At 59.4% G+C, this 25,534-nt stretch overlaps 1 protein-coding gene and 1 long non-coding RNA gene across 2 annotated transcripts in view; one reads left to right on the top strand and one right to left on the bottom strand.

Moving 5' to 3' along the window:
* Positions 1-2,969: 2,969 nt before the first annotated feature.
* The window catches only part of MAST2 (microtubule associated serine/threonine kinase 2), a 212,218-nt gene continuing 189,653 nt past the window's right edge, over positions 2,970-25,534 (bottom strand). Inside the window, 22 exon segments of the mRNA XM_021096724.2 lie at positions 2,970-3,097; positions 3,099-4,534; positions 4,833-5,026; positions 5,131-5,267; positions 5,672-5,794; positions 5,974-6,200; positions 6,803-7,000; positions 7,106-7,389; positions 7,500-7,654; positions 8,012-8,121; positions 8,298-8,420; positions 8,648-8,749; positions 9,263-9,428; positions 10,168-10,300; positions 12,410-12,548; positions 13,536-13,744; positions 14,155-14,240; positions 14,502-14,563; positions 15,375-15,507; positions 17,900-18,001; positions 22,538-22,747; positions 24,876-24,951. Of these exon segments, the coding sequence (XP_020952383.2) occupies positions 3,026-3,097; positions 3,099-4,534; positions 4,833-5,026; positions 5,131-5,267; positions 5,672-5,794; positions 5,974-6,200; positions 6,803-7,000; positions 7,106-7,389; positions 7,500-7,654; positions 8,012-8,121; positions 8,298-8,420; positions 8,648-8,749; positions 9,263-9,428; positions 10,168-10,300; positions 12,410-12,548; positions 13,536-13,744; positions 14,155-14,240; positions 14,502-14,563; positions 15,375-15,507; positions 17,900-18,001; positions 22,538-22,747; positions 24,876-24,951 (4,477 nt within the window). The 3' untranslated portion in view covers positions 2,970-3,025.
* On the top strand, positions 9,477-16,826 carry LOC146403002 (uncharacterized). Its single transcript, XR_014808441.1, has 2 exons — positions 9,477-12,275; positions 13,200-16,826. It is a non-coding gene; the product is annotated as an uncharacterized LOC146403002 (long non-coding RNA).

The raw sequence follows: 25,534 nt of genomic DNA on the forward strand, positions 1-25,534 counted from the left end.
CCACTTACTCTCTACTCACACCTTTTGGAAAAAAAAAATCTAAATTCATCCTTTTTTTATGTCCTCTCTTGGGCCGTTCCCGCGGCATATGGAGGCTCCCGGGATGGGGTCGAATCGGAGCTGTAGCCACCAGCCTACGCCAGAGCCACGGCAACGCGGGATCCGAGCCGCGTCCGCAGCCTACACCACAGCTCACAGCAACACCAGATCCTTAACCCACTGAGCAAGGCCAGGGATCGAACCCTCAACTTCATGGTTCCCAGTCGGCTTCCTTAACCACTGCGCCATGATGGGAACTCCCTAAATTTGTCTGTATTTCCTCATCGCCTCAGGCATTTCAGCACGGGTTCCACCACTACCTGGAACTGCTCTCCTCTGTGCCTTCGGTAACCAGCACTGTGACCCTTGTCCATGAAACACTCTGCCATTGACCTCATGATCCATTCACTGAGTTCCTCTCCCATCCCTGTGACGGGTCCTTTTGATTCTCCTGGACGGCTCTGGCCCCCCTTGCACATGCCTCTTTCTCTGGCAGTTGCAGCTGCACGTGTCATGGCCCCATGCCAAGGCTCGCGTTCAGCATATCGAAGGCAGGGTCACCACCTAACCCTGGTTCTTGGCCCTTCTTTCATAGCTCAGAGAATGAAAGTACATCATTCATCTGGTTATGTGAAGTCAGAAACAGTCATCATCTTTGATGTCGTTGCTTTGTGTCTGCATAAAACCCACCACCACCACATAGCAATTTTACTTTCGAAATATCAAAGACATCACTTCTCTCCAACTGCAGCTGCACTGTATCTAACTTTAATACTGAAAGGCCTCTTCTTTCATTCTCGCCCCCTCAAATCCATTCCCATTATAGCAACTGGCGTCATCTTTTCAAGATACAAACCTGACCTTGATGTAAAACCAGGAACTTTCCACGGCTCTTATGGGATATCGCAAAATTCTCAAAATGGTCCGGTGTCTCCCGAGTTCGGCTCTCATCCCTGCTTCACTTACTTGTCACCTGGCTTCCTCTCGGCTCATCCTAAGTCTTAGACTTTCCCTTTTAACTTCTGCACGTGTCCTCTGTACAATCCCCACCTACTCCTGCGGCTTTAGTTACCAGCTGTTTGCTGACAGCCACTGGATCTGTGCGTCCAGCTCTCTACGCGCCCTCCTTCTGGGGGAACCTCCTCACTGCTGGCATCCTGCTCTAGACGACAAGGGGTACCGCATCATTTTCTCTCTGGTTGGCTTGATCCACTCGAACCCTGTTACACCGTAGTCAGTGGCCTTCCTAAAACGTAAATCTGACGATACCCTGCAATTCCCTTTCCGAAGTCCCTTTCACTCCTGTCAGGCGAAGTGGACAGCGCTTCTCAGGGGAGCTCGCTGCACTGGCACTCGGGGCAGGTGGCCTAAGCATCACAGGATGCGGAGCGTCTCTGTGCTCAGCCGTCCCAAACTCCTCCCCCCACCACCCCCCATTACCAACCCGCACCAGGGAAGTGCTCCCTCCCAGGAACTGCCGCAAGATGTGCCCGGCCCTCCCCCTAAACCTGTGGCCTGGTGCTTCCAACCAGTACCTGTCATACATGAGGCGTGCGGGCAACTAGTTACCTGTGTTCCCAGCGCCTGGGACAGGCTGGCCAGGGGTCTACCAGCAATGACCAAAGGAAGGTTCAAGATGGAATGGAAGGCTGAGGGGCAGGCTTCCCGCTGCTGCCCTCTGGTGGCCACAGTCTTACCCTTGCAGGGGGTTGAAGAGCTGCCTGGCCAGCCAGCGGCCCAGAGGTATTTTCTTGTCTCTGAGCCTCGTGCCGCCTCTCCTTCCGACCTAGGCATTAGATTATGCAATGGTTAGTGTAAACAAGCCCTCCATCACCGTGGATGCACGCCACCACAGCCCTATTTCCTGGTCCTGTGATGCCATCTCCTGACTCAACGACATCCCGCAGATGCCCCCATCCCTCCACACCACCCACCCACCCACCAAGTGCTGTTCTACTCGCTGGGGGCTGCCCACGTCCGCCACGGCCCTCTCCGGCGCTAAGGCCTTCCTGACGACAGCTCAAGGAGGGCTCAAAGGCTACAAAACATGACGGGGTTATGACCGAATACAGAAGGCAGGTCTCTACTTCACCTGGCCTTTCAGCACTTGACCAAGTGACTTCTCCCTCCATTTAAAAACTCGTGATTACGCCTGGGTTTTTTGACTTTTCTGGCTGCATCTTCTAAGTCTCCCTTCTTTGCGTTAAATGCCAGTGCGTTACAATCGATACCTGGATGGCTCTCAGGTTTCTGTCTTCAGCCTAGATTTCTCTGAGCTCCACACCCACGCCCCTGGTCACCTTCTGGATGCCCCACAGGTGCGTCAAGTGGAATATTCCCAAGTCCAACTCTTCGCCTCCCTCTACCTCTCTCCTCCTTTTCTGGCTAAGACACTCCAGATTAGGAGATAAATACGGGTTCTAGAGTTAAGAGAGAACAGATAGGCGCTCATCCCAGCTCCGGCCAAGCTGGATGATCCCGTTCAAGTTAATGTCTGAAAACCCGAGTGACGCCGTCTAGGAAGCAGGAATGTTGGGAGCTACATGGCCTCCTGAGGTTCCCCGTCACCTGCAGAAAGTCTCGTCCCCTGGAGGACTCTTCATATAGGGCCCTTGCCTGACTCACCAGACCCATTTCCACTTGGAATTATTTTCAGTTCTTCGAATAGACCAGGTGCATGGTAAGTGCTTTGCCCGGACAGACGTTCTCAGACGAATCCCCTCTTCTAACCTAGCGAACTACCAGCTAACACCTGTCCTTCAGGCTTGAGCTCAGCTGTCAGAGTTTTGGGGACCCTGGCGGGGTCAGGCACCCGTCCTGTGACAGTGGAACTGTCTCGTTCACCACTGCATGCTCGGCGGCAGCAGCAGAGGACCCTGGAGCTGCATCTGTATTGACCGAAGGAAAGAAGCAAGCACGAGACGGAAAGATGGTTTTCAAGAGCATGTATTACACAGGTCTGAGCGGAGGAAACGGCAAACAACTGCTACGTCTGCTTTAAAAGCTCATCGGACGCCAAGGCCTGATGCTTCTGAGGGCCCCCCGGGTCTCGGCCCTTTCTGGAGCAGGCTGGGCCCAGGCTCCTGGGCGAGGGGGCAGCTTTTGCATGGAACGTCCTGCCCCCTGTCGCCAGAGGCATCAGGCACTTTGGTGACGCCCGGGGCTGGCTCCTCCTCCTCCTCCTCCTCGCTGCGTGTGCCCTCAGACACCCACAGCCAGCTCCGGCCGGGAAGCTGGCGAGGCGGGCAGGCCAGCCCGGGGGCACTGGGCGGCCCTGCCTTCTCCTCCTGTCTGGGAGACGGGTTTGTCGGGTGGACGGGAGCGGCAGTTTCCGAACCCCAGGTGCTGGCCGGCCCGCCTTCCGCTGTTGCCTTTCCGCCTGGGGAGGCCGCGCCAGGACCCTCCACAAGGAATCTCCAGGACCATGGGCCCCGCTCCTCGGAGGCAGGGCCGGTGGAGCCGCCGTTGGGGCCGAGTCCGGAAGAGCTCAGACGAAGTGCTGCTAGGGGCTGGGTGTGGACGTGCCGGGCCTTCCAGCAGCTTTCGGGGGGGACGGGGCCTGCGGGGCCAGCCCTACCCACGCTGGGGGCTGATGCCGAAGAGCTGGCAGCCTCTTCAAAGGCTGCTGGGGCCCCAAGCCTCTTCTGGGGGACACTCGGGCCTTCCGTTCTGGGAGGTGCCAGCATGACCCCTGTCATGAGGCCTGGGATCCCTGGGCCCTGGCCCCTGGGGTCCCTGGGCAAGAAGGCATCCTCTTCCTCACCCTCTCCTGCTCCCCTGAGAGGGGGATCCTGGCCCACTTCTGGGTCAGGTACCAAGCCTGGCTCCCGTCCGCTCTGGCGGTTCTCAGGCCCCTCATCCGTGTCATCTTCCGAAGAGTCCACCTCCCGGATGGCTTCCTGCTTCTGCAGGGACTCTCGCCGTTCAGCCCGGTCCTGGCGGAGGGTGCCCAGGGCCCGTGAGGGGGCAGGCTGCAGCACCCCCTTCCCTGGCAGCACACTCCTGGTGCCAACCACCTCCAGAGGGCTGACTTCCCTGGGTGGCAGTTCCTTTTTTAGCTCAGGGTGGGGCAGGTCAAGGCTGTGTTTTCGAGAAGCGGCCAGCTTCTTCTCGGAAGCAGCTAGTGCGGCTGCCAGTTTCTCAGCCGACTGGACCCTCTTAAGGAGCGGTGAGCGGGGTGGCTCTGCACTCTTGGGCCGTGAGAGCTGCCGGCCTAGGGGAGGTGACAGGTGAAGCTTGGTGGGGAAGGCCTGGGCTCCGTGGCCAGACAGGGGCGATGGGGAACGCTGGGGTGAAGCGGCTGCTGGTGGAGAAGGGGTGTGGGCCAGCGGTGACAGCGGGATGCTGCCTGCTGACTTGCGTCGAGGGGAGCGGTACTGGCGCTGGAGCTTGGGTGCCAGACCGTGCAGAGAGCTGGGCCGTGTGTGCCCAGAGCCGGCTGGAGAGCTGGGCACGCTGGAGCTGGGGGAGCTGCTCTGTGATGAGTTCCCCCCCACTGTGCACAGACACACAGACACACAGACAAAGGCACAGCAGTTAGAAGTGCCTTAGGGGCAAGACAGGGCTCAGCCCTGCAATGTCCCAGGTTCATCAGGGCTACTCCACCAGTGAAGCAGAGCCCAGGCTGCAGAAATGAAGTCACCCTCCACCCCGTCACCTCCTCCCCCAGGCCGCTGGGTATTTCGGGGGTGGGCTGAACGAGAACTTCAGAGCGGGACCCGTGAGAAGCACACGGAGCCCAGGACTCCCACCCCCAGGGGTCGGCTCTACGGCCCGCAGGGAGCCCCTCATACCTGAGTGCACAGCGTCCGGGGTCACCCGGTACCCCTGCGTGGGAGACCGGGGGGACAGACTGTGGCCGTGTGTGGGAGAGCCTGGCCCGCTCTCGCCTGATGACAACGAGCGGTTGAGGGAAGAAAGGCTGCGGCTGGTGTGGAGCAGAGACGCCTGCTTGGTGATCTTCCGGAACAGAGAGCTCCTTTTTCTGCTGCAGAGACAGGGCCGGAGGCCGTCAGAGTTGGTGCCCAGGGCACAGCCCCCACGAGCACCTAGGCGGCCCGGAGCAGACCCCCTGGACGGGGCCTGGCTCACCTCTCCTGCCCATCCTTGCCCCGGTTCCGCTTGCTCCTTCGGGCCATCCTGGCCTTGTAGCTGCCCTTCCGCGCTGGCCCCACTTTAATAGACGTGTTCTCCAGGGCAGTTGCTGAAATGGACACCTTGCTTCCGCTCTGGGGAAGGGAGCAGGAGCCTGGGCGGAGGCGGTGGCCAGGCGGTCCCCGGCCCTCCCTCCAGCCCCGCCACCCCGCGGCTCCGGCTCCCGCCTCGGCATCACTGCGGCCGAACCACAGACCGCCCTCCCCCCTCGCAGGTGAGCGAGGGGCCCCGGCGGGAGGCTGAGCGGGTTGAGGTCGGGCAGGTGGAGGAGCGGCTCCCGCGCTCTGCGCTCCGGGCCCACCCGCGCCTCCGAAGGCTCCCTGGCCCCTAGTCGACGAGAGCGCTGCCTCCCGGTGAACACGCTCTGCCACGGGGACGCCCGCGTGCCGGGCGTAGGTCCGTCTGTCCCCAGCGTGTGCGCGCCCCCCGCCCCGCCCGGCCGTGGCCGCGCCCCCCCGCCCCCCCGGCCCCGACTCACCTTGAGGATCAGCTCCACCACCTCCGTGTGCACCAGCCCGTGCACAGGCTCCCCGTTGACGTGGGTGATGAGGTCCCCCTGACGAAGGCCCGCCTCGCTGGCCGGACCTCCGTCCTCCACGTGCTGTCCCGGGAGAGGAGAGTCCAGGTCTGCAGCCCGAGCGTGAAGCGGGGGCCCGGGGCTGCCCAGGGCGCTGGGACGCCCCCCACCCCCGACCCCTGAGGGCCGCCGTGTGGGCAGGGCCCGACCAGACAGAGGCTCGACGATGCTGGGAGACCCCAGGCCCGGGCGGCCGGACCTACCCAAACCATGTGCTGCACAGTGTAGACGTCCGAGTCCCCCATGTAGACACGGATGGCCCGCAGGGTGAAGCCGTACTTCTTGCCAGCTCGGTGGATGACGAGCGGGGGCCGTGGGCTGCTGAGGGCCGGCAGGAAGTCCCTGCTTGGAGAAGAGTCCCTGGATGATGGGTTGGAGGACTGGGAGTGTGGGGACATGGGGCTGGCCAGCGGCGAGCAGGTGTGCTGTTCTGGAGGAGAGAGGCCAGGACTTAGGGCTTCCAGCCCGGCCCCTGCCTGGGCTGTCGAGCCCACGCGGCTCTCGTCGCAGAGCCCGCGCCCGGGCGTGACCTCCCACGGCCAGTGAGCAGCCAAGGCCCCTCACGGCCAAATCTTCGCAGACCCCAGGAGGCGACGGGGATGGCAGCTAGCACTCACTCGGCGCTTCCTTATGTGTGTTTAGGGCCTCACAAGCCCTTCACACGTGCTGAAGTGTCACCGTAGCCTATGAGCTGCCACTATTGATATCCACACATCCTGATGAGGAAGTCGAAGCACCTTCCTCGAGGCCAAGAGCCCTTGGGTGATGGAGCCAGGACCTGAATACAACCTCTCTGCCTCCGAGCCTGCACCTGCTACACAGCGCTCCCTGCCTCCTGGCGGTCGCACACACAACCCCAGTCCCCAACGCACCCCCGAGAGCCCTCTAGTCTCTTAACAGAGGGGCAGGAGTGACGCACGGCTCCTCAACATACTCCCCCAGACACACCTGCCTCACACGGAGCCCTGCCACAGGCCCACAGAGATTCCGGGCCCTTCCTGCCCGTTTCATCTTCGTTCCCCGGGGCCTCACCGGCAGGAATGAGGAGGGACAGGGCGGTGGCAGAGGCGGACTTGATCACTTTGTTGATGGGCCGAGCAGTGCGCTTGTCTATGGAGTCTCCAGAGAGCAGCCGGTGGCGGGCCCTGCGCACTGCCAGGTCACTGATGGCCTTGGCGGTGGCTCCCTCAGCTGGCGGCAGGGTCCCACGGCCTCCTCGAGCCTCCAGGGCTGTGGGTCAAACAAGCAGTGAGGCCTACAGGGCAGCGGAGCCGCCCCTCCCGGCCCCCCTGCGGGACCCGCCGCCAGGCCCACCGGCCGCCTGCCGGGCCACACCTGGGCCGGAGGCGCTGCTCGGGCCGCCGGGCTCCTCGTCCAGCGTCAGCCGCCGCTCCGCGGGCCGATCGGGGGCCAGCCCGGATCCCCCCTCTCCAGACGGGGGCGTCGGAGGCCACGCGCCCTCCGGCTGCTGCCTCCTGGGGGCGCCACGAGCCTCCTCGGTGGCCTCAGGGAAGCGAGGCGCATCCAGGAGGCCCGAGCAGTGGCGGCGCACCGTCAGCGGGGGGCTTGAGTCGCTCTCCGTGTGCGACGACTCCGACACCGACAGCCGCTTCCGCAACCTGGGACACGGGCCGGGGGTGACGCAGGCCGGCGCCCCCCTCCAGCCCAGGCTTCCGCCCCCCCCCACCCCGCCCCCTGCAGCCCGAGCCCTGGGCGCCCCGGCGCTCACATCTCAGGGGAGCCAATCACCCAGCCGGGGTCGCGGCCCCTGGGCCCCGCCAGGCCGTCGGAGCGGTCCTCCTTCTCCTCGCTCAGGCTGCGCTTCGGCGGCGGGGGCGGCCGCCGCTCCTCCAGCAGCGAGAGCCGCTCCATGCTGCTGTGCACCTGCCGGCAGGGGACGCTGCTGGGGCCGCCCAACGACCTTGCCTCCCCGGCAGCGAAGAGCACCCTCGGCACCTGAACCCGGGAGGCCGCGCCAGGCCCCCTTCCCCCGCCTCCACACCAGCTGCCTCTCGGAGGAATATTCTACTGGTCTGACCCAGCCTCAGCCCTGGCGCCTCCTCACACATGAAGGCCCTGAATAGTTCTAGAAGCATCTGGCATATGCAGGCCCAGATGCAAGTGGGCCTCCTCTTTCCCTAGAAGCAAGCGGCCCCAGCACCGCCTCCCCAGGTTGGCCCCGGGCACGGCCCGACGGGTCCCCTTCTCCTGGTTCTCAGCCTGGGTCCCTGGCAGCGGCACCTTGCTGAACCGTGGAGAGCAGGAGGAGAACTGGCGGATCTCCAGGCAGCCGTCCTCACTCGCTTCCCCCTCGTCTTCCGAGTCCATGTGGTGGTACCGCTCGGAGCGGGCTGGGTCAGACACACAGGACAGGCCCTTTCAGAAGCCCTGGCGGTGGCCCCTTTGACCAGATCAGACCTCAGGAGGGCCTGGAAAAGCTGCTCCCAAGACCAAGTTCAAGGTGCACAGGTGGCTCTGGGCACAGAGGTGGGATCCCCACTCCTCCCCACCCCACCCATGGCCTTACTGTCAAAGTAGCTGGTGTCATCCTCCGACTCCAGCTGAGGAATAAACTCAGCCTTCTGGCGAAGAAGTCCCGTCCAGTCCAGACCAGTGAAGAAGGGGTGCTGCTTCACCTCGTGGGCACTGCCTGTGGACAGGGGTGGCATGGCAAAGGGGTAGGCTGAGCTGTGTGGAGTCCAGGTCAGTGTGTCCAGTGAGAACCTAGGCCTCGAGAGGCTGGGGCCTGGGAGCCTCAGCTCTAGCATTTTCCACAGGCACTGCCCACACCTGAAGCCCGAACCTCCCAGTTATGTGGATGCAGCCCCTGCCCACCCCATTGCAAAGGGCAAGAAAGGTTAGTGGGGCCTGTCCCACCTGTACCCAGCCTCTCCAGAGGATTCTGGCGGAGCAGTTTAGAGGTGAGATCCTGGGCATCCGGCGGCAGCGCGTCATCCCCCTCGGGCCACACGATCTCATCTGGAGAGTCATTGCGGGTGACAAGGGGAGGAGTGGTTAGAGAAGGGTCTCAGAAGCCGTGGGCAGAGTGGGGAGACGAGGAGGGTCCTCGGACAGGATGAGGGGGCAGAGGCACAAGGGCGCCGCCCAGAGCTCCGAACGCCTGGCCTGGGGCCCGCCTGCTTTGAGTTGTGCGGGTTCCTGTCCTTCTAGGAGTCGCCCACCCCCTGGAGCACGGCTGGCTCTTAGGTCCAGGGTTTGCCCTGCAAAGGCCTCCGCTGGTCTCATTGCGAGCCCACCCTGTCTCTACAGCCCAGACGCAAGTACAGTGCCACTCAGCTCACACTCGGTGTATGCACAGGCACACCCAAGCACACACACGGGACCACGAACACAATCAGAACAAAAGCTAGTGACAGAGAGCACACGCGCACACATCTAAGAGGCCAGCAGACCCAAGCCTCGCAGACGCGTGCGTAAATCCCGCGTGTGGAGGCAGCTTCTGTCCCCGTGGGCCAGGGCGACGGTACCTACCACTGATCACTTGCCCGAAGAGCTCCTCCGGAGTGTCGCCGAAGAAAGGGACGCAACCCACCAGGAACTCATACAGGATCACGCCCATGGCCCACCAGTCCACCGGCTTCCCGTAGCCCTGACGCAGGATCACCTCGGGCGCGATGTACTCCGGGGTCCCGCACACCTGCGCACGGAGAAGCCAGGCTGGCTCAGCATCCCTGGGCAGTGAATTGGCACAGCAGCTGGAGGGGTGGGGGTGTTCCCACTGCTGGAGCAGAAAGTCGCTGAAGGAAGACTCAGCTCACTCTGGTTAATAAGTGGGAGCAAGAGGCGCCCCAGGGTCCCCGAGCTGGAGCTGCTGGTGGGGTTTGTCTACTTCGTGATTAACCGAGGCAGCTCACTCTAGCCTGCAACCATGACGCCCCGAAGCTTCAACTCCTCCTTCAGGCACGTGGCGCCCGCAACTGGCCTCTGCCCCCCAGCCTCCCGAAGAACAGAGCCTACAGTCAGGGACTACCGCAGGGACCTGTGAAAGGTCACCACCTGGAGCGCCAAGTCGGGAAACGTCCGGGGCTACTCTCAGGAGGCTGTGCTCCCAGGACGAGAGGCGCCAGGAATTCTGCTCTTGACCGAGGCCGGGAGGCCCAGGACTGACCTCACACCAGTCTCCGCGAGTGTCGGCACTCACGTGACCTCTCGTCTCCAAACCCTGAGGAGGGAGATGATTTTGGATTTTACATCCATGTGATTCTCACGGTCTATCTATTTCCAAAGGTGCCTCCCGTCTCAATGCCTCCCTGGAACCAAAAGGTAGGGAAGAAGGAGCTCCCGGTTTTGACACCAGCTGCAAGGTAAGCACGTGCCCCCTGGTCCTTATTCTGAGGCCCGGAATGCACCCCCCGCGTCCCGACCGTCCTTCTTGCCTGCTTGTCCAGGAACTCCCGAGCATCCTTTTCAATGTGGCCCTCGTACAAGTTTGTGGTCAGACTCATGAGGCCAATTTTCGAAAGGCCGAAGTCGGTGAGTTTGATGTGCCCCATGGATGTAATCAGCAGGCTGGGAACCCAGAGAAACAAAAGGCTGGACTTATTTCCCGGTTTTCCAAGAGCGCTAGTTGTAGCATAAGCCCATTTAGTATTTCCGCTCAGGGTCTGCTGGGGGACAGGGGCAAGGTGGCTTCACCAGAGAGACAGGCAGTGGTCAAAGAATAGACAGCTCTTGGAGTTCCCATCGTGGCTCAGTGGTTAACAAATCCGACTAGGAACCATGAGGTTGTGGGTTCGGTCCCTGCCCTTGCTCAGTGGGTTAACCATCCGGCGTTGCCGTGAGCTGTGGTGTAGGTCGCAGACGCGGCTCGGATCCCGCATTGCTGTGGTAGTGGTGTAGACCGGCGGCTACAGCTCCTATTCGACCCCTAGCCTGGGAACCTCCATATGCCGCGGGAGCGGCCCTAGAAAAGGCAAAAAGACGGAAAAAAAACAAAAACCAAAAAAAAACCCAAAAAAACCAAAACCAAACCCAAACAGCTCTGGCCACGGAGTACCGCACTCGGAACAGGCAACTGACCTGCCTTCTGCCCGTCATCCCAACTCATTTTTGTTCACTGACCTCAACTGCCTCCTGTGCTGGGGGCGGAGGAGGAAGAGCCTTCCTTCCACGGGGCCCTCAGCCTCATCCTAACGCTCTGGCCATTCCCAGTGCCCTCCCCTCACCGGGGGGCTCACAACACCCCAAGTCAGGGACAGGGGCAAGGGGCACAATGCCCTCAGCCCGCAGCCACGGCAGGTCTTGGGAGCGCGGGTTGGAAGAAACTACAGTGAGATCTCTACCAACTGCGAATAGGAGACCTGTCGCCTCACCGTCACACTGCCGCCTGGGCCACTTCGTTTTGTGCTAAGGTCTCACCCTGCTGCCCCTCTGTGATCCCCAAATCAGCATCTCTGGCCCCGAGATCTTTTCTGAGCTCCATGCCACCTCGCTGCCCAGGTGCCCTCTGGGCACCGCAAACACAGCCCGTCCAGAACAAGGCCATGCTTCCCCGCTGGTGCTCTTCTCAGCGAGAAGCGGTCATTTCTGCCAGCTTCCGAGCTCCGTGATGAGGGCTTTACTGATTATTTATAAACGTATCCTGGCTTGGGGAAGATCTTACAGCGCAACTGCCACCACAGAGGTGGGTGTTAGAATCCCGAGGGGAGGAGCAGGAGGCTCGGAGAGGGTTAATGAACAGACCCGAGCCCACAGAGCCAACGCGCTCTACGCACTCAGGCCTGATGTCAAAGCCGCCCCCCACCGCACCAGCCCCAAGCTGCGGAGCCATCCCAGACTCCCGCCCCGGCCCCAGCCTGGGGCCTCCTCTCCCCTTCCTCAAGCCGTCCCTCTCTTCTCCACCCTGACTGCTCCCCTGCAGGAGCAGGTACAACAGTGGGGCTTGGCCTCCTGCCAAGGTCTCGCCACCTCCTTCCATGGGCAGTGACCACCTTAAACTTAAATCAGAGTCTGAGCGTGCCACTCTGTCGCACCTGCGATTAAGAGGCCCTTCAGAGCCCCTCTAGGACCCTTTAAGGTAAAACTCAAACCTAACAAAAGGCCCCATGATGATCCACCCCTGCCCACCTCTCTCTTCCTCTCCCGACCCACAGACAGGCTCAGCTCCAGGCACACGGCACTACCTGCAGCCCCTGAATGGTCCCTGCCCTCGCACCTGCGTGTGCCTTTGCAATCTGGCTCCCCAGCTTGAGGAAGCTCCTCCCACCTCGGCCCACCTGCCTGGTACCTTTTAAGAAACAGCCTATGCACAGGTACTTCTGTCACCCACACCAGGCTGAAGCCCTACAGGTCCGGGACCAGAATACGGTGCTCAGCACAGCAATGACATCAGCAGCGTCAGGACACCTGCTCAGCTGTCTACTGGCTGTGTGTATTTTGTGCCTGCTCGGTTTCATGAATGACACGATCCCTGCATGTCACCAAAGCCCGGGATGCCCCCGCCAGACTCTGCCGGCGCTGTTCCCTGTGTTTGGGGTGGCTGAGGGTAAGAGCACCAAGCCTAGAGCAGGGTTTCCTGGCAGCCGTTCCGGGAGAGGTTCAAACATGCTGGGTCGGCCTCCATTACTCCAGAGACCCAAGAGGGGGACCAGGGACAAGGGACCCAGACGGTGGGCGTACTTGTCAGGCTTGAGGTCACGGTGCACGATGCCGTAGTTGTGCAGATACTCCAGGGCGAGCACGGTTTCCGCGAAGTACAGGCGCACCATGTCCACGGGCAGGGCCCCGATGTGCTTCAGCAGAGTGGCGCAGTCCCCTCCTGCAACAAGCCCAGGTCCCCATGAGGGAAGCATCCGGAGCCCCGCCTGGGACGGCCTCCTGGGCCCCTGGGGAGATAACTTCCCGGAAGACCCGGGTCCCAGAGACGGTGATTCCAGCCCTTCTGCCGCTGGCCTGGGTGAGACGGGGCGCGGAGGGGAGCAGGAGGAAGAGGAGGCTGCCAGGGGCTGTTGAGGCCTGTGTTCAGACCAGAGAAGGAAGGAGCCCAGGCCTCTAGGCCTGTGAGTTGACTTGCAGGTCCAGAGCAAAGTTCTTTTAGGATGGAAATCCTGTTTATTATAAACACCTCTGGCTGCAACTTCACCATTTGTTCATCACTTCCTCCCTGTCGGCCGCCCTTTAGTGTGGAGTCAAGTAACATGGAACTCTGGGCAGGTACCCAGAGAGTTAAAGGGGACGTTCTATTCAACGTCAACTTCAGGACTCAGGCAAAATATCTGAGGCAGCTGCACACTGCACTGCCAGGGGTGGGGGGAAGGCCACTGGCAAAGCTGCTGCCCATCCAGGGCTGTGCCCCGGGACGCTTGCCTACGCCATCCCCAGAGCATCCTGTGCGATCTTAGGGGGGGTCCCTTTCACAAGCCATCTGCCAAGGCAGTGACTTTTCTTTCTTCTGATTCCATTCTCCCAGCATCCATTCCTGGGCTCTGCTCCTGCCTGGCACCAGCGGTGAAGGCTGTGCAGGCGTTGGGGGACAGGATCTATACCTGCGGGGCTGCGACCGCCCGTCCCAGGATGCTTCTCCCTGCGCCTGCACAGGCAGCCTTGGGGCCGCTACTGCCCCGGAAGCCTCTCCCCAGGAGGGGCAGGGCACCCTGTGCCCGCCCCGGCCAAAGGGCCTCTGGGACCTGAAGGCAGAAACCAACGCCAGAGAGGCTGGGAAGCTGGGCCCTGACACTTGACGTCTCCACAAAGCGATCGGCCCCTGCCCCCAGGCTGTGCCGAGGGCGCCCCCCCTGCCCCGTACCTTCCACATACTCCATCACCATGCACAGGTGGCGCCGGGTCTCGAAGGAGCAGAACATGCTGACCACGAAGGGGTTCTCGGCGAACGTCAGGATGTCGCGCTCCACGAAGGCCTGCTGGATCTGGTTCCGCAGGATCAGGTTCTGCTTGTTGATCTTCTTCATGGCAAAGCGCTGCCGGGTGGACTTGTGCCGCACCAGGAAAACGGCCCTGGGAAACACAGCCCGCGTCCCCGAGCTCAGGGGTCCAACGCCCCCTCTCACAGCTTAAGAACGCAGAGAGCAAAGGCAGAGGGGGTGCTCATCGGAGGGGGAGCTGAGCCCGCAGCCCAGAGAGCACTTCGATCTCCCGATGGACCGAGGCCCAAGGACACTGAGCCCCACTCAGAGCGCAGCGAGGGGAGGGCGCCCCCAAGCAGAGGGGATCTTGCCAGGGAAAGGCAGCCGGCTCAGATGCCGCCGGAAATTGGACCCCTGCCTCTGCAGAAGGCCCCAGGGTGGAGGAGAGGGTCCATCCTGAGGCACCTGCTGCCCGGAGGACCAGGCATCACCCGCCTAGAGGGAGGAACCCGAGCGCTGACTCGGCTCCAGAGGCAGCCGCACCCTGACCCCTGCCTTTACCCGTAGGCGCCGTTGCTGATGAGCTTGATGGTTTCAAAGTCCTCTTCAGAGGGTGTCTTCTGAGGTGTCAGAGATGCCCCACGGCCCTGGAAGACGCGGGAAAAGGCGGGAGGCAGGCGTGCTTCTCAGAGGCCACCCGCTTGGGGAAGCTGTAGCCCCAGCATACGCTCAGCTCTCCGTCCTGCCACAGCCTCCTGCTGCTCTTCCTCAGGATCGGAATGACCGGAGACGGCGAAGCGGCCAGCCGCGGCCCATCCCGCCTCAGACAGTCTCTTAGGGAGACCCCCCCCCAGCCCTTTACTGGCCAGGCCCAGGCTCCAGGCCTGGGGCAGTAGTGCAGGTCTTACCTCGACCGAATCATCTGTCTCCGGAGTGTCAGGACTGTCATAACTGCTCAGCTGGGCCATTTCTAGAAACAAAGCAGGGATACACGGGAGAAGTGTGCTCGGCAGCGTCAGGCATCGCAGCAGCCCGCTCACGTCCCAACAGATCACGCAGGGTCGGCATGTTAACGCTTCCTGCACCAGTCGGAAGGCGGGCCTGTGGCTCTAGCCTGAGGATAGTCCCAGTTTTTGGACTTACTTGCCACATGATATCGCCACTCTTATTTCTAGAAGTCCAGGGCCATTCGCAAGGCCTGGCAATTTCTATAAGGCTTCCCTCAAACTTGGGACAATGCCTGGCCAACAGGGCCCAAAGCTGGGCTCTCTGAGAGCTGGCCCGCATCCTGCTGGCCGAGCCTCTGCTTTGCCAGATGAGACTGGGAAGCAGGAGAGGCGGAGCAGGACAGCTAGAGCCAAGGGCCCTGGGAAGCCATGGTTCATCAGAGACTCAGTGGGAAGCCCCAAAGACTGGCACTATCTCCTGGGAAGCCTGCGTCGGGACCGCATCCCGAAGACACAGGAGCACCTGCAGGGCGGCAGCAGGAGCAGCAAGCGTATGCGGAGGAGTTTTCTTGGAGATGAGACTGTGGCCCTTTGTGCTGACCTCTCTCGACCTTAGGCTCCACAGCCAACCCCGACGGGCCCAAGGCAACCCAGCTGGGTCACAGGAGGCAGAGGTGACAAGCCCGAGGGAGGGGGTGAGGACAAAGAGGACACCGCGTCTTCCTAGGCCCTCTGGCCTCAGGGCCGCGCCGTGTCCTGGCCCAGCTAAGCCTCTTCTGCGAGTGAGAGCTCGCAGGCGGTGGGGCCTCTGCAGCCACCGGGCTGCTTGCTCACCCTCTAGGGGATCCCGCGTGAGGCCCAGCTGGCTAACGATGTAGCGGGGAATGTCACATTTAATCCCTTGTCCCTCTTTGGCGTGGCCCTCAGCTGCTTCTAACAGGTGGTAGAACTCTTCGGGGTCGAACTCCTGTACCGGGGAGAGAGGCAGTCAGTGGTGAGAGCTACACGCAGAAGCCGCGGGCCTCTCTGCTTTACAGCCTGGACCCGAGCGGGATGAACACGAAGACCTCCTCCTTGTGATGGACGCCCCTGCCCCTGAATCCCCCGCACCACCAGGATTCGGGGGTCAGGCGAACGGGGACAAAGCTGCCTGACAGGTTACCCAGACTGGGCATCCTAAGTGTCTGTCTGCGGTCTTCACAGCAGTAAGAACCAGAGCCTTTGGTTTCAAGCGATCTCAGCCTAAAAATTTACCGGCTCCCAAGCCTCCAGCCGGCCCGACTCGGCACTGTCGGGGGTGCTCCCTCTCCGGCGCAGGGGGCGGCCCTGGCACGCCCTCCATCACACTGCGCAGCCCTGGCAGCGCAGGCCTGCGGGCGTCCGCTGAGCAGCTCCGGGGGGCGGGGGCCGCGTGAGCACAGCACAGGCAGCCTCCTTGTCCACCCGGAGCACATGCTACTGAGGCCCCGTTTACTGAGGGCCTACTACGTGCCACATCTGGTGTGAGGAAGTCGAGGCTCACGGAGATGCATGGACTTGTCCACGGCCACAGAGGTGGGAAGAGACAACAGGCAGGCAGACCCAGACCCAACTCCAGGCCCGGTTCAATGCTGGACATCAGGAGCAGAGGGAGCTCACCTCTGTTCCCTCACCCGACCCCACCGCTCTCTTCCCTCCAGTCTTGCTGGTTCAGAGACCTCTCCACATCTGTCTGGATAAAGTCTAGGCCGGGCTGGAAGTCCTCTCCCTCCTCCTCCTTCGGCCGTCGTCAGGTCCAAGGGCCTACCGCGCAACCCGCCTTCCCACCTCCTCTGCGCCCTCCCGCCACCGGCCCAGCTCAGGGAGCGCCTCTCCCACAGTAAGAGCTCTGGGGCCTGCGCACCGACGTCCTGCCTCCTCCAATTCACGCTCCGAGCCGAAGCCAGAGTCGCCTTTCTCAAGTAAATCAGAGGGACGACTGCTCAGAAATAAATAGGAACCAAGTACGGACGGCATGCGATGACATGCATGGCTCTCAAAATAATTACGCTAAGTCCGAACATAGGTATGATTTAATTGCCAAGAACCTGTGCAAAAGGCAGACTCATCCACGTGAAAGAGCCGGCGAGTGGCTGCCTGGGTGGGAGGCGAGGCGGGAGGGTTGGGACTGCCTGCGGAGGGTGCAAGGGGGACGGCTGGAGGTGAGAAAAGTGTTTTCTATCTCAAATCAACAGGTGTATGTATTTATTAAAACGTATTCAATGCTATACAAACGATACCTTAATAAAGTTAGTTTTAAAAAGTAAATCTGACCGTGTCGCATTCTTACCTAAACTTTCTGAGGGTTCCTAGTGGCCTGAAGGACAAAAGCCAGTTCCTCGGCCAAGAAGCCAGCACTCTCTCTGGTCTTGCCATGGCCTAGTCTCGGGGTTCTCTCTCACCAACTCTCCAAACACACCCTGTGCTCCATCCAGGGCCCCTTCTCACGGCCCTTACCTGGCAAACTCACGATCATCCCTTGAGTCGCCGCCTGAGCTTCCGCGACTGCCCACATCCCGAGGAAGACGAAGCCCTTCCTTTCCCCACCATGTCCCGTTGCACCCGGGACGCCCCTCAGCTGCAGCACTTCTTGCAGTGGCAGACTCATTATCACGCGTCTCCATACCTCATACGGGAGACTTTCTTTTTTTAATTTTTATGTTTGTCTTTTTAGGGCTGTTCCCGCGGCATATGGAGGTTCCCAGGCTAGGAGTCAGAGCTGTAGCTGCCGGCCTACACCACAGCTCATGGCAACGCCTGATCCAAGCTGCGTCTGCAACCTACACCACAGTTTATGGCAACGCCGGATCCTTAACCCACTGAGCAAGGCCAGGGATCGAACCCGCAACCCCATGGTTCCACTGCGCCACGACGGGAACTCCCTTCAATGGGAGACATTAAAAGACAAGACCTAACTCCGCTGCAGAGGCGGTGTCACAGGATCGGGTTTCTGCTTCATTCGCGCCTGCAGCTCCAGCATCCAGCATGAAGCGGGTCCTCAGTAAGATGTCACCAAGTGACTGAGTGAAGGGTAGACTCAGCGTGTGCAAACAAAACTGGCCCGCGCACATGCTCCCCCCGGGCCCTCTGTGCCCCAGGGCCTGCTCAGCGTGGGGAGGGCAGACCTCTCCCTGCCACGCTCAGGAGCATCCGCTTTTGCTCGTAGGGACTCATTTGGTCCCCCAGCGCTTACGTGTCATGTTTCATCAAAGGCTTCAGTGTCAGAAACGGCATGGGTGCCCCCCCCCAGTTGTCCTGTTGGCAGACTACTTCCTCTGTAGCCCCCATCCCCTCTCCTCCAGCCCCCCCACCCCCCACTAACCTTCCCGGCGCCCACTCACCAGGCATTCCAGAAGTCGAGCTGGGCGGGCAATGACAATCATCAGCTTTTTCACCAGCTGTATCACAAAAGCCACTTCTGAGCTCTCGGAGCGTTCGTGAGCCTGTAGAGAGGACAGGATGCTTAAGCAACTCAGAGGCCCGGGATGGCTGAGCAAGGCAGGCTGGGGCTGGGCAGAGCCACCTCTGGGAAGAAACGCTGTGGCATAGGGAGCTCCGCGAAGCCGAGACCACAGAGAGGCCGGTGGGCTGAGAGAGGGGCTGAGAGAGGAACCTACGTGACACCAATGAATTCGTGACACCAATGAATGTCACTCAGACACAGGTTTGCCTGCTCCTCCGTCCTCCAGGTCTCACTTACCCTGCAGACCCCACCTCAAAGGGCAACTCTCTCTCTCTCTCTCTCTTTTTTTTTTTTTTGGTCTGTTGAGGGCCACACCCATGGCAGGGCATATGGAAGTTTCCAGGCCAGGGGTCAAATCACAGCTGTAGCCACCAGCCTACACCACAGCCACAGCAACGCCAGATCCAAGCCTCATCTGCGATCTACACCACAGCTCACAGCAACGCTGGATCCTTAACCCACTGAGCAAGGCCAGGGATTGAACCTGTGGCCTCATGGATGCTCATCAGATTCGCTTCTGCTGAGCCACGACGGGAACTCCCAAAGGGCAGCTCTCAATGGAGCCTTTGCTGATGCTCACTGTCCACCACAGACAGACGGTAAGGCAGAGACGGCCTCAAAGCAGGAGAGCGGAGTGCCCGGAAGGGAGTCTGGAAAGACTGCCCTGGCTGTGCTGTGGCGGGAACACACAGAGGGCGAGCCTCGAAGCAGGAAAACCCCAACACAGGCTACTGCAACAGCACAGATGAAAAAGGCATAGACCAAGGCAGTGAGAATGGAGCGAAACAATAGACAGGGCCATTCCAGAGCAGTCTGGAGAGGTGCCGGAGGCAGGGATAGGAGGTAATTGACTACAATTTTAGGGAAATTTCACTGAAGCCACAGTTGAAATAGATGTCATAGGAAGACAAGCAGTTTAGGTGAGGATAGGCAGAGAACACATTCCCTTTGGTTTTAAAGAAAAAGCAGGTAGGGGGAGTTCCCTTGTGGCGCAGTGGGTTAAGGATTCGGCATTGTCACTGCAGTGACTCAGTTGCTGCTGTGGCATGAGTTCGCTTCCTGGCCCAGGAACAGCTACGTGCTGCAGGTGTAGCCCAAAAAGAATGGAAAAGGTAAGTTCCCTTCTGGGCCTGCAGCGTCTGAGGTACCTGTGCGAGATACTTCCTTGGGTATTTGCTCAGCCCAGGAGAGCTTCCTTCTCTTGTATGGAAACTGCTCTGACGGCTGCAGCCACGCTGGTTCTGTGCCACTGCCCTTCCCCGCCCCTCCACCTGCCGCCCCAAGCAGACGGCGGGTCTATACCGCGGGCGGAAAGACCGCGGCTCGTGTCAGTGGGACGGAACCCTACGACCGGCTCTCGGGGGAAAAGGAGGGCCCTGTCTACTCCAGAGAGAGCAACGAGATGGGAGAAGGAAGACAAATGTTTCCCGGGCTGCCACGGGCTCTCGTTTCTAGCTCTGGTCCCTTCTTGAGGCCGAGGGGAGGCTCTGGCCGCGGACACCCCCGCAGGAAGGCGGGCAAGACGAGGAATGCGAGCGGCCGCAGGATTTGGCCCCTGGTCATTCGTTCTCTGGCGACTTTTGCTTGAAACGGCCTTAGGGGAATAACGGGAAGGGAAAGCAGGAGGCAGAAGACTGAGCGTGAACAGGTTGTCAGGAAAGAAAAATAGCAAGTGAAGACCATTTTAAAAAAACGGCCATAAAATGAAGAAAGGCTGAGTACTTGGTGAAATACTGTTTATTATTTTAAGATACAGCCCAAACACCAACTCTGCAAAGCCTCATCTAAGCCCCCTGCCCCCACATGCACACACACACATGCACGTGCATGTGCAAAAAACAAGTAATGGCTCCCTCTTCTGTGTTAGCCTAGCTGGTTGCTCGTACTGCACGGTACTAGCGTGTGGTCTGATAATTCACTGTGTGTCTCTACTGCTACACGGAGGGGCTTTCCTTTCTTCTTCTCTCACATACTAAGCCTGGCATAGGTGCCTCTCACACAGCAGCTGTCAATGCCTGCTGAGAGTTTGAAAGTGTGCAACTTTAGGCTCTGGGATGAGTAATCTGGGTTTAGGTTCCAGCTCTGCTAGTCAAGAAACGAGGTTTGATTTCCTCACCTGTATATTTAGAGAACAGTAACAGTATCTTCCTTACAGCGTGGTGTGAAGACCCAATCCGAGGATGAGATAAGGTGGCGTCGGGCAAATTCATCCGCCCACGCTTCCCTGTGGGCGTCCTTCACTCTAGACATGCCCAGCTACTCTACCGGCAATTCCTGGACGCTACCAACTTCCCCCGCATCTCTGAGAGGTGGTCTACCCTGCTTCCTCCTGGTCGAGACTCACCTTTTCCTGAACTGTCCATGCAGAGTCAGCCTACCTTCCTCTGTGCTCAGAAATGACCTCTATTCAGTGCTCATCAATCACACTTACTAAGAGAAACAGAAGTGAGATCATTCATATGGAGCACTCGGTGTGGTGTCTGGCACACAGTGTACTTTGATAAGTAACCGCTGCTATTTTTGCTGTAATACCTGCTGATGGGTTTGTAACTCCAGTCAATTGCAAATCCCTTGAGCCAGAACGTGCACTGACCTTCCTGTACGGGGCCTAGCAAACGCGGGAACACACGAATGCACTGGCTCCACACTCAGTGCCCTTTCTATTGCACCAAGCCACCTCCTCCCGGGCAATGCAACTGGGAAACGCCTGAGGGCTTTGGGCAGGGCTCTGGCGTTAGCATTTCAGAAGAGCAATCTTAGGTACACTAGCAACCCTAAAAGTCACTAGCTGATCCTGTATCTGATGCCTCAACCCCTGACTCCTATATATTGTTGAAGAACTATTAGAAAGTTACTCCTGAACAGAAACAAACAGCTGCCAGTGGTTTTTCATGGGACTTCAGCTTTTTCAACTCACATTTCTTCAATGTTTGAATTTAAGAATTACTTTTGAAATCAGAAAAAGATTTTTTGTAGAAGGAAAAACTTTCTCACCTATTAAATCAAAACCTTTATCATTATAGCTTTTGTCCACTGGGCTAGTATGCCTTTTATATTTTATTTTATTTTAGTTTTTGCTTTTTAGGGCTGCACCTGTGGCATATGGAAGTTCCCAGGCTAGGGGTCAAACTGGAGCTACAGCTGCCGGCCTATACCAGGGCCACAGCAATGTGGGTTCTGAGCCGCATCTGCAACCTACACCACAGCGCACGGCAACGCCGGATCGTTAACCCACTGAGTGAGGCCAGGGATTGAACCTGCAACCTCACGGTTCCTAGTTGGGCTCACTACCACTGAGCCCCAATGGGAACTTCCTAGTGTGCCTTTTCGGGGTCAGAGAACAAGCTGCTCCCTGTTACATGAGAATCACGACAATCTTTAGTCATCCTTTCTCTAGATTCCATTATTTCCTAAACGAATAAGCAAACACACACATTCCTGCTCCTAACTTCAAGACTAACACCCTGAAGTCCTGCCTGATCATTAGCCTGGGCTCTCAGCTCAGCGGGTCCTACACCAGCGTGAAGACGTGGGTGTGGAGGTGCCCGGGAAATACTCCGGTGACATGAAGAGCCCTGGGGAGCCAGCGCATCTCCTCTCCCTAAACTGTACTGACAGGTAATACGAGCAGCTGTGGCCTGAGCACCTTGCTGGAGAGCAGAGAGGAAAGCAAACAGCGGGGCACCAGGTAGTGGGAGAACTCGCTGGTCTCCGGGCTTGCGGACCCCGAGACTTTTCACACTGGGGAGGATCAAGTCTCTGAACACATCAGCCCCCCCGCCCGCCCTCCCCAGCACCTCTTGCCATGCAACCAATATGGGCAAACAGGTAAACCCGAGGTGCAGTCCTCGGGCCTGCGGCTGAGAAGCAGCCATCTCAAGGTTCTGCTTACACCAATTATTTCTACCAAAAGAGAGCCACTGCGGCCTCTTCTTGGCTTTGGTCACAGATTTCCCAGTCAAAGATTTATGAATACTACCAATGCTGAAGTCTTGAGCACAGTTACTGGAATTAGAAAAAGAAAGGGCTCAGGAGTTCCTGTTGCGGCTCAGCGGCAACGAACCCAACTAGGACCATGAGGATGTGGGTTCAATCCCTGGCCTTGCTCATGGGTTGAGGATCTGGCGTTGCCGGTGAGCTGTGGTGTAGGTCGCAGACATAGCTTGGATCTGGCGTTGCTGTGGCTGTGGTGTAGGCTGGCAGCTGTAGCTCTGATTGTACTCCTGGCCCAAGAACTTCCTTATGCCACGGGTGCAGCACCCCACCCCACCCCCCAAAAGAGAAAGGAACCAGAGCACCGGGTTCTGATACTGAAGAGGCTTCTCTCAGAAATGCAGGGGGCTGAGGAGGGACTCAAGTCCGGCAGCAGCATGGGGGCTGGTCCCTGCACACCAGCCAGGAGGTGGCGAGCAGGCTGACGAGGCCGGGAACACCACGCCCGCCTGGCTCCCAGCCTGGGTTAGTAACCCGCCACCGCAGGCGGGAGTCACCAGAGTTTCAGCGCAGGGACACTCACGTCTTGCAGGAGCTTTTCTAAATTCTCTTGAAGTTCGTAGAAGTAGTGTGAGGTGATGAGGCCACTCCGGGACTTATCCAGGCAGTCTCGGGCCATCTCAATCACCTGATGATGGATAAAGCTCAAGGTTCCGTCCGCCAAGGGCAACACGCTGTCTGGCGCGTTGGAGGAGATGAACTCCGCCAGACGCTCTTCCATTTGCGCGGTGGCCTGCGAATCGAAGCGGGACAAGTGACTCTTCCCTTCCCGTCCAGCTCTGCCGGAGCTAAGCCTAAGGATGGGCTCTGGGACCCGGGTTTTCTCATGCTGGTTTGGGGAAAAGGGCACCAAGTCAAGCCAAAACATTACCATCGAGGCCCCTCCCGCCTGGCCTCGTCCACCTCCCACTCCTCGAAGGGCGAGCCCTCTTGCTCTCAGGACACTCAGGTTTCGCTGTCCCCGTGCTCTAGTAGGCCACTTCATGTGTCTGTTTATGCCACTCCCTGTGTGTGTGGCGCTTTCGCACCCTGCCAAGCCTGCCTGGCAAACTCCGACTACTCCTTCTAATCTCAGTTTGAGCATCATCTTTCCTCTGTGCTTCCGCTGGCCCTCCCTACACATACACGTGGTGGGTGGACACTGCTGGTTTTCTAAACTTTCCTCTGGGCTGGGAACTTCATCAAGTCTGAGGGAGTCTGGTTTATCTCAGGATCCTCTTACTTGACCTCAGGACCCAACGGAGCTAAGCAGATGTTCGCAGAGTGTTTCCAGAAGGTGTGAACCTGCCTGCTTAGGGACCCAGATCCCTGGAAGAGCAGCCTCGTGGGGACCTAACCATCTGTCAAAATGACAGATGGGCTGCAGCGAACACGTCCCAGCTGCCTCTCTAGGGCTTTCCTTCTTTGCTTTGTCAGCAGGTGGAGATTTCTCCTTTTCAGGAGGAGGAAGAGGAGACGGAAGGAACCTCAGTACATTTTCTCCAACATCAGTTCATCTTACGTGTGTGACGCAGAGACACGCATATGAAGCACAAACACGCAGTGCTGCAATAACCACACCTAATGCCCAAGGAGGAGGAGGAAGCCTGAGCTGCACCTCTGAACACTAGACACACAAACTTCTTTTAAAAGGACTGAGCCCAGAGAAGGATTTCCTAGCGGTTCCTGCTGCCCCTCTTCTTACTCTTCTCCAGGCGCACCCAAGGCTGGAAACCCAGGGCAGCGAAGAAGGAAGAGCTGATATTTGCTGAGCACTGGCGACGTCCCGGGCACGGCTAGAAAAGCTTATGTTCACTCGTCTTCACAAGCTCCATGCGACGGATTTTATCCTAAACTACAGACGAGGCTCATGGAGCTCAGAGAAGTTAAATGACCTGCCCAGGTCCGTGCAGCTGCTAAGGGGGAGAAGCGGACTCCTGGTTCCAGAATCGGTGCTCTTCCTCGCTGCTCTGCTTCACCGGGTGTCAGGAAGGAAAGAACAAGGCCCCTTTCCCCTGGGCCACACGTGTGCGCCAGGAGACCACCCGAGTCTAGCAAAAGGACACTGGGAGGAGGAGCAAGGAACCACACATCGTGGACCCGAAATACTGACCAACGGGTCGACCTGGGGGTCTGGATGGAGGGCGGGAAGGGAGCTCGAAGCCTCCTCCACGCTCCCCGCTGTCACGGACAGGGAGCCCCGCTCGTCCCCTGGTTCTCCCGGACAGGGCGGGCTGTGTCTGCAGGAGCAGGGCCGGGCATTGGAAAGCCGGGTCAGAGGGTCAAGGCACGTGGTGTTGTTCAGAAGGACGCAGAGTGGGAAACGAGGGCCCTGGCTGGTAGACGAGGAGGTTCACAGCCAAGCTGCGGGGCCGTGAAGACCGTTTCTCAGCTGTCTCAGGACAGCCGCCGGCCTTCCTTCCTCAGCATGTTCCTGCTTGCGAACACAGGCCCAAACGTGCGGAGCAACCCTGAGCCCCCCGCCTCCGCCTCACTGCTCCCTCTGGCCAGCGCCTGCCCGCCCCGCACAGCTCTGTCTGCGCTGGGTCATGGGGTGCGGCTTAAGAAACCTGCTTTCAACGAAGGGGGTCTCGGAGGGCAAATCTCCTTCGGGGGGTGCTGCCTCATGGATCCCGCTGTGCACGGTTAGAATACGGCAGGTGCCTTCCGCCACTTCCTCCAGACACCCCTTCTCTGGGGGGCGGAGAAGCGAAGGCTCTGCGGGTACAAAGCCCCGCTGCCCTCCTCTTGCCCAGCAGGTGGAGCCCCTGGGCTGGTGCCTCCAGCTCTCCCCCTGGGCTGCCCCTGCAGCCGGCACGCATCCTCCCACCGTCCTCCCGCTGCGTTTAACGGCATTAGTCTCCTTTAAAGTGGAGCCTTACCTTGGGGAATCTTTCTTTGTATACATGATTCATCATTATTATCTCGCTGTCATAGGAAACTGGTGACCGTCCAGGGCTACGTAAGAAAGAGACACTGCGTTACTTTAGCGCCGTGGAACCATCCAGGAGAAAGATGCCCATCCCCGGGGCCCCTGCTTGCCCGCTGCACCCATGCGCCCCCACCTTAAGGAGCGCGAGTTCCAGAGTTGCCAGCACACCACGTTCAGCTCAGAATGTGCCACCCACAGTTAGACCGCCCGCCTGTAAGAGGCCTGGCCTTCACAAAGACCTGTCAGGGCCGGAAAAGGCCTGGACAGGAGAGGCCACCTGAGGCCTCTGGCGGCCCTTCGAGGATCTCCTCCCCCAGCGCAAGACGCTCTGGTGCTTCTTCGCTTTGGCCAGTGGGGCTGGGCACACCAGTATGTTCGAGGAACCAGGCGAAATCAAACAACCGCCAAAATAACCAAAGGAAGACAGTATATTCCTGCATCTTTCCCAGGCGAGCTGTGGTCACCAGGCCTAACGTGGCCTCTGTCCTGAGCAATGAACGAGGTCAACCCAGCCTGTCATGTGCCGTAAACCTGGATCATCTGACTGTTACCCTTTGGCCCATGTGTGCTTACATCCTCTTAAAGGATCTCAAAGTTTGAGTCATACAA

Source organism: Sus scrofa, chromosome 6, assembly GCF_054392235.1.
Source record: "Sus scrofa isolate SSC_HxYL_T2T_F1_AM1 chromosome 6, Sscrofa_HxYL_maternal_Yorkshire_Landrace_v2.0, whole genome shotgun sequence".
Lineage (NCBI taxonomy): Eukaryota > Metazoa > Chordata > Mammalia > Artiodactyla > Suidae > Sus > Sus scrofa.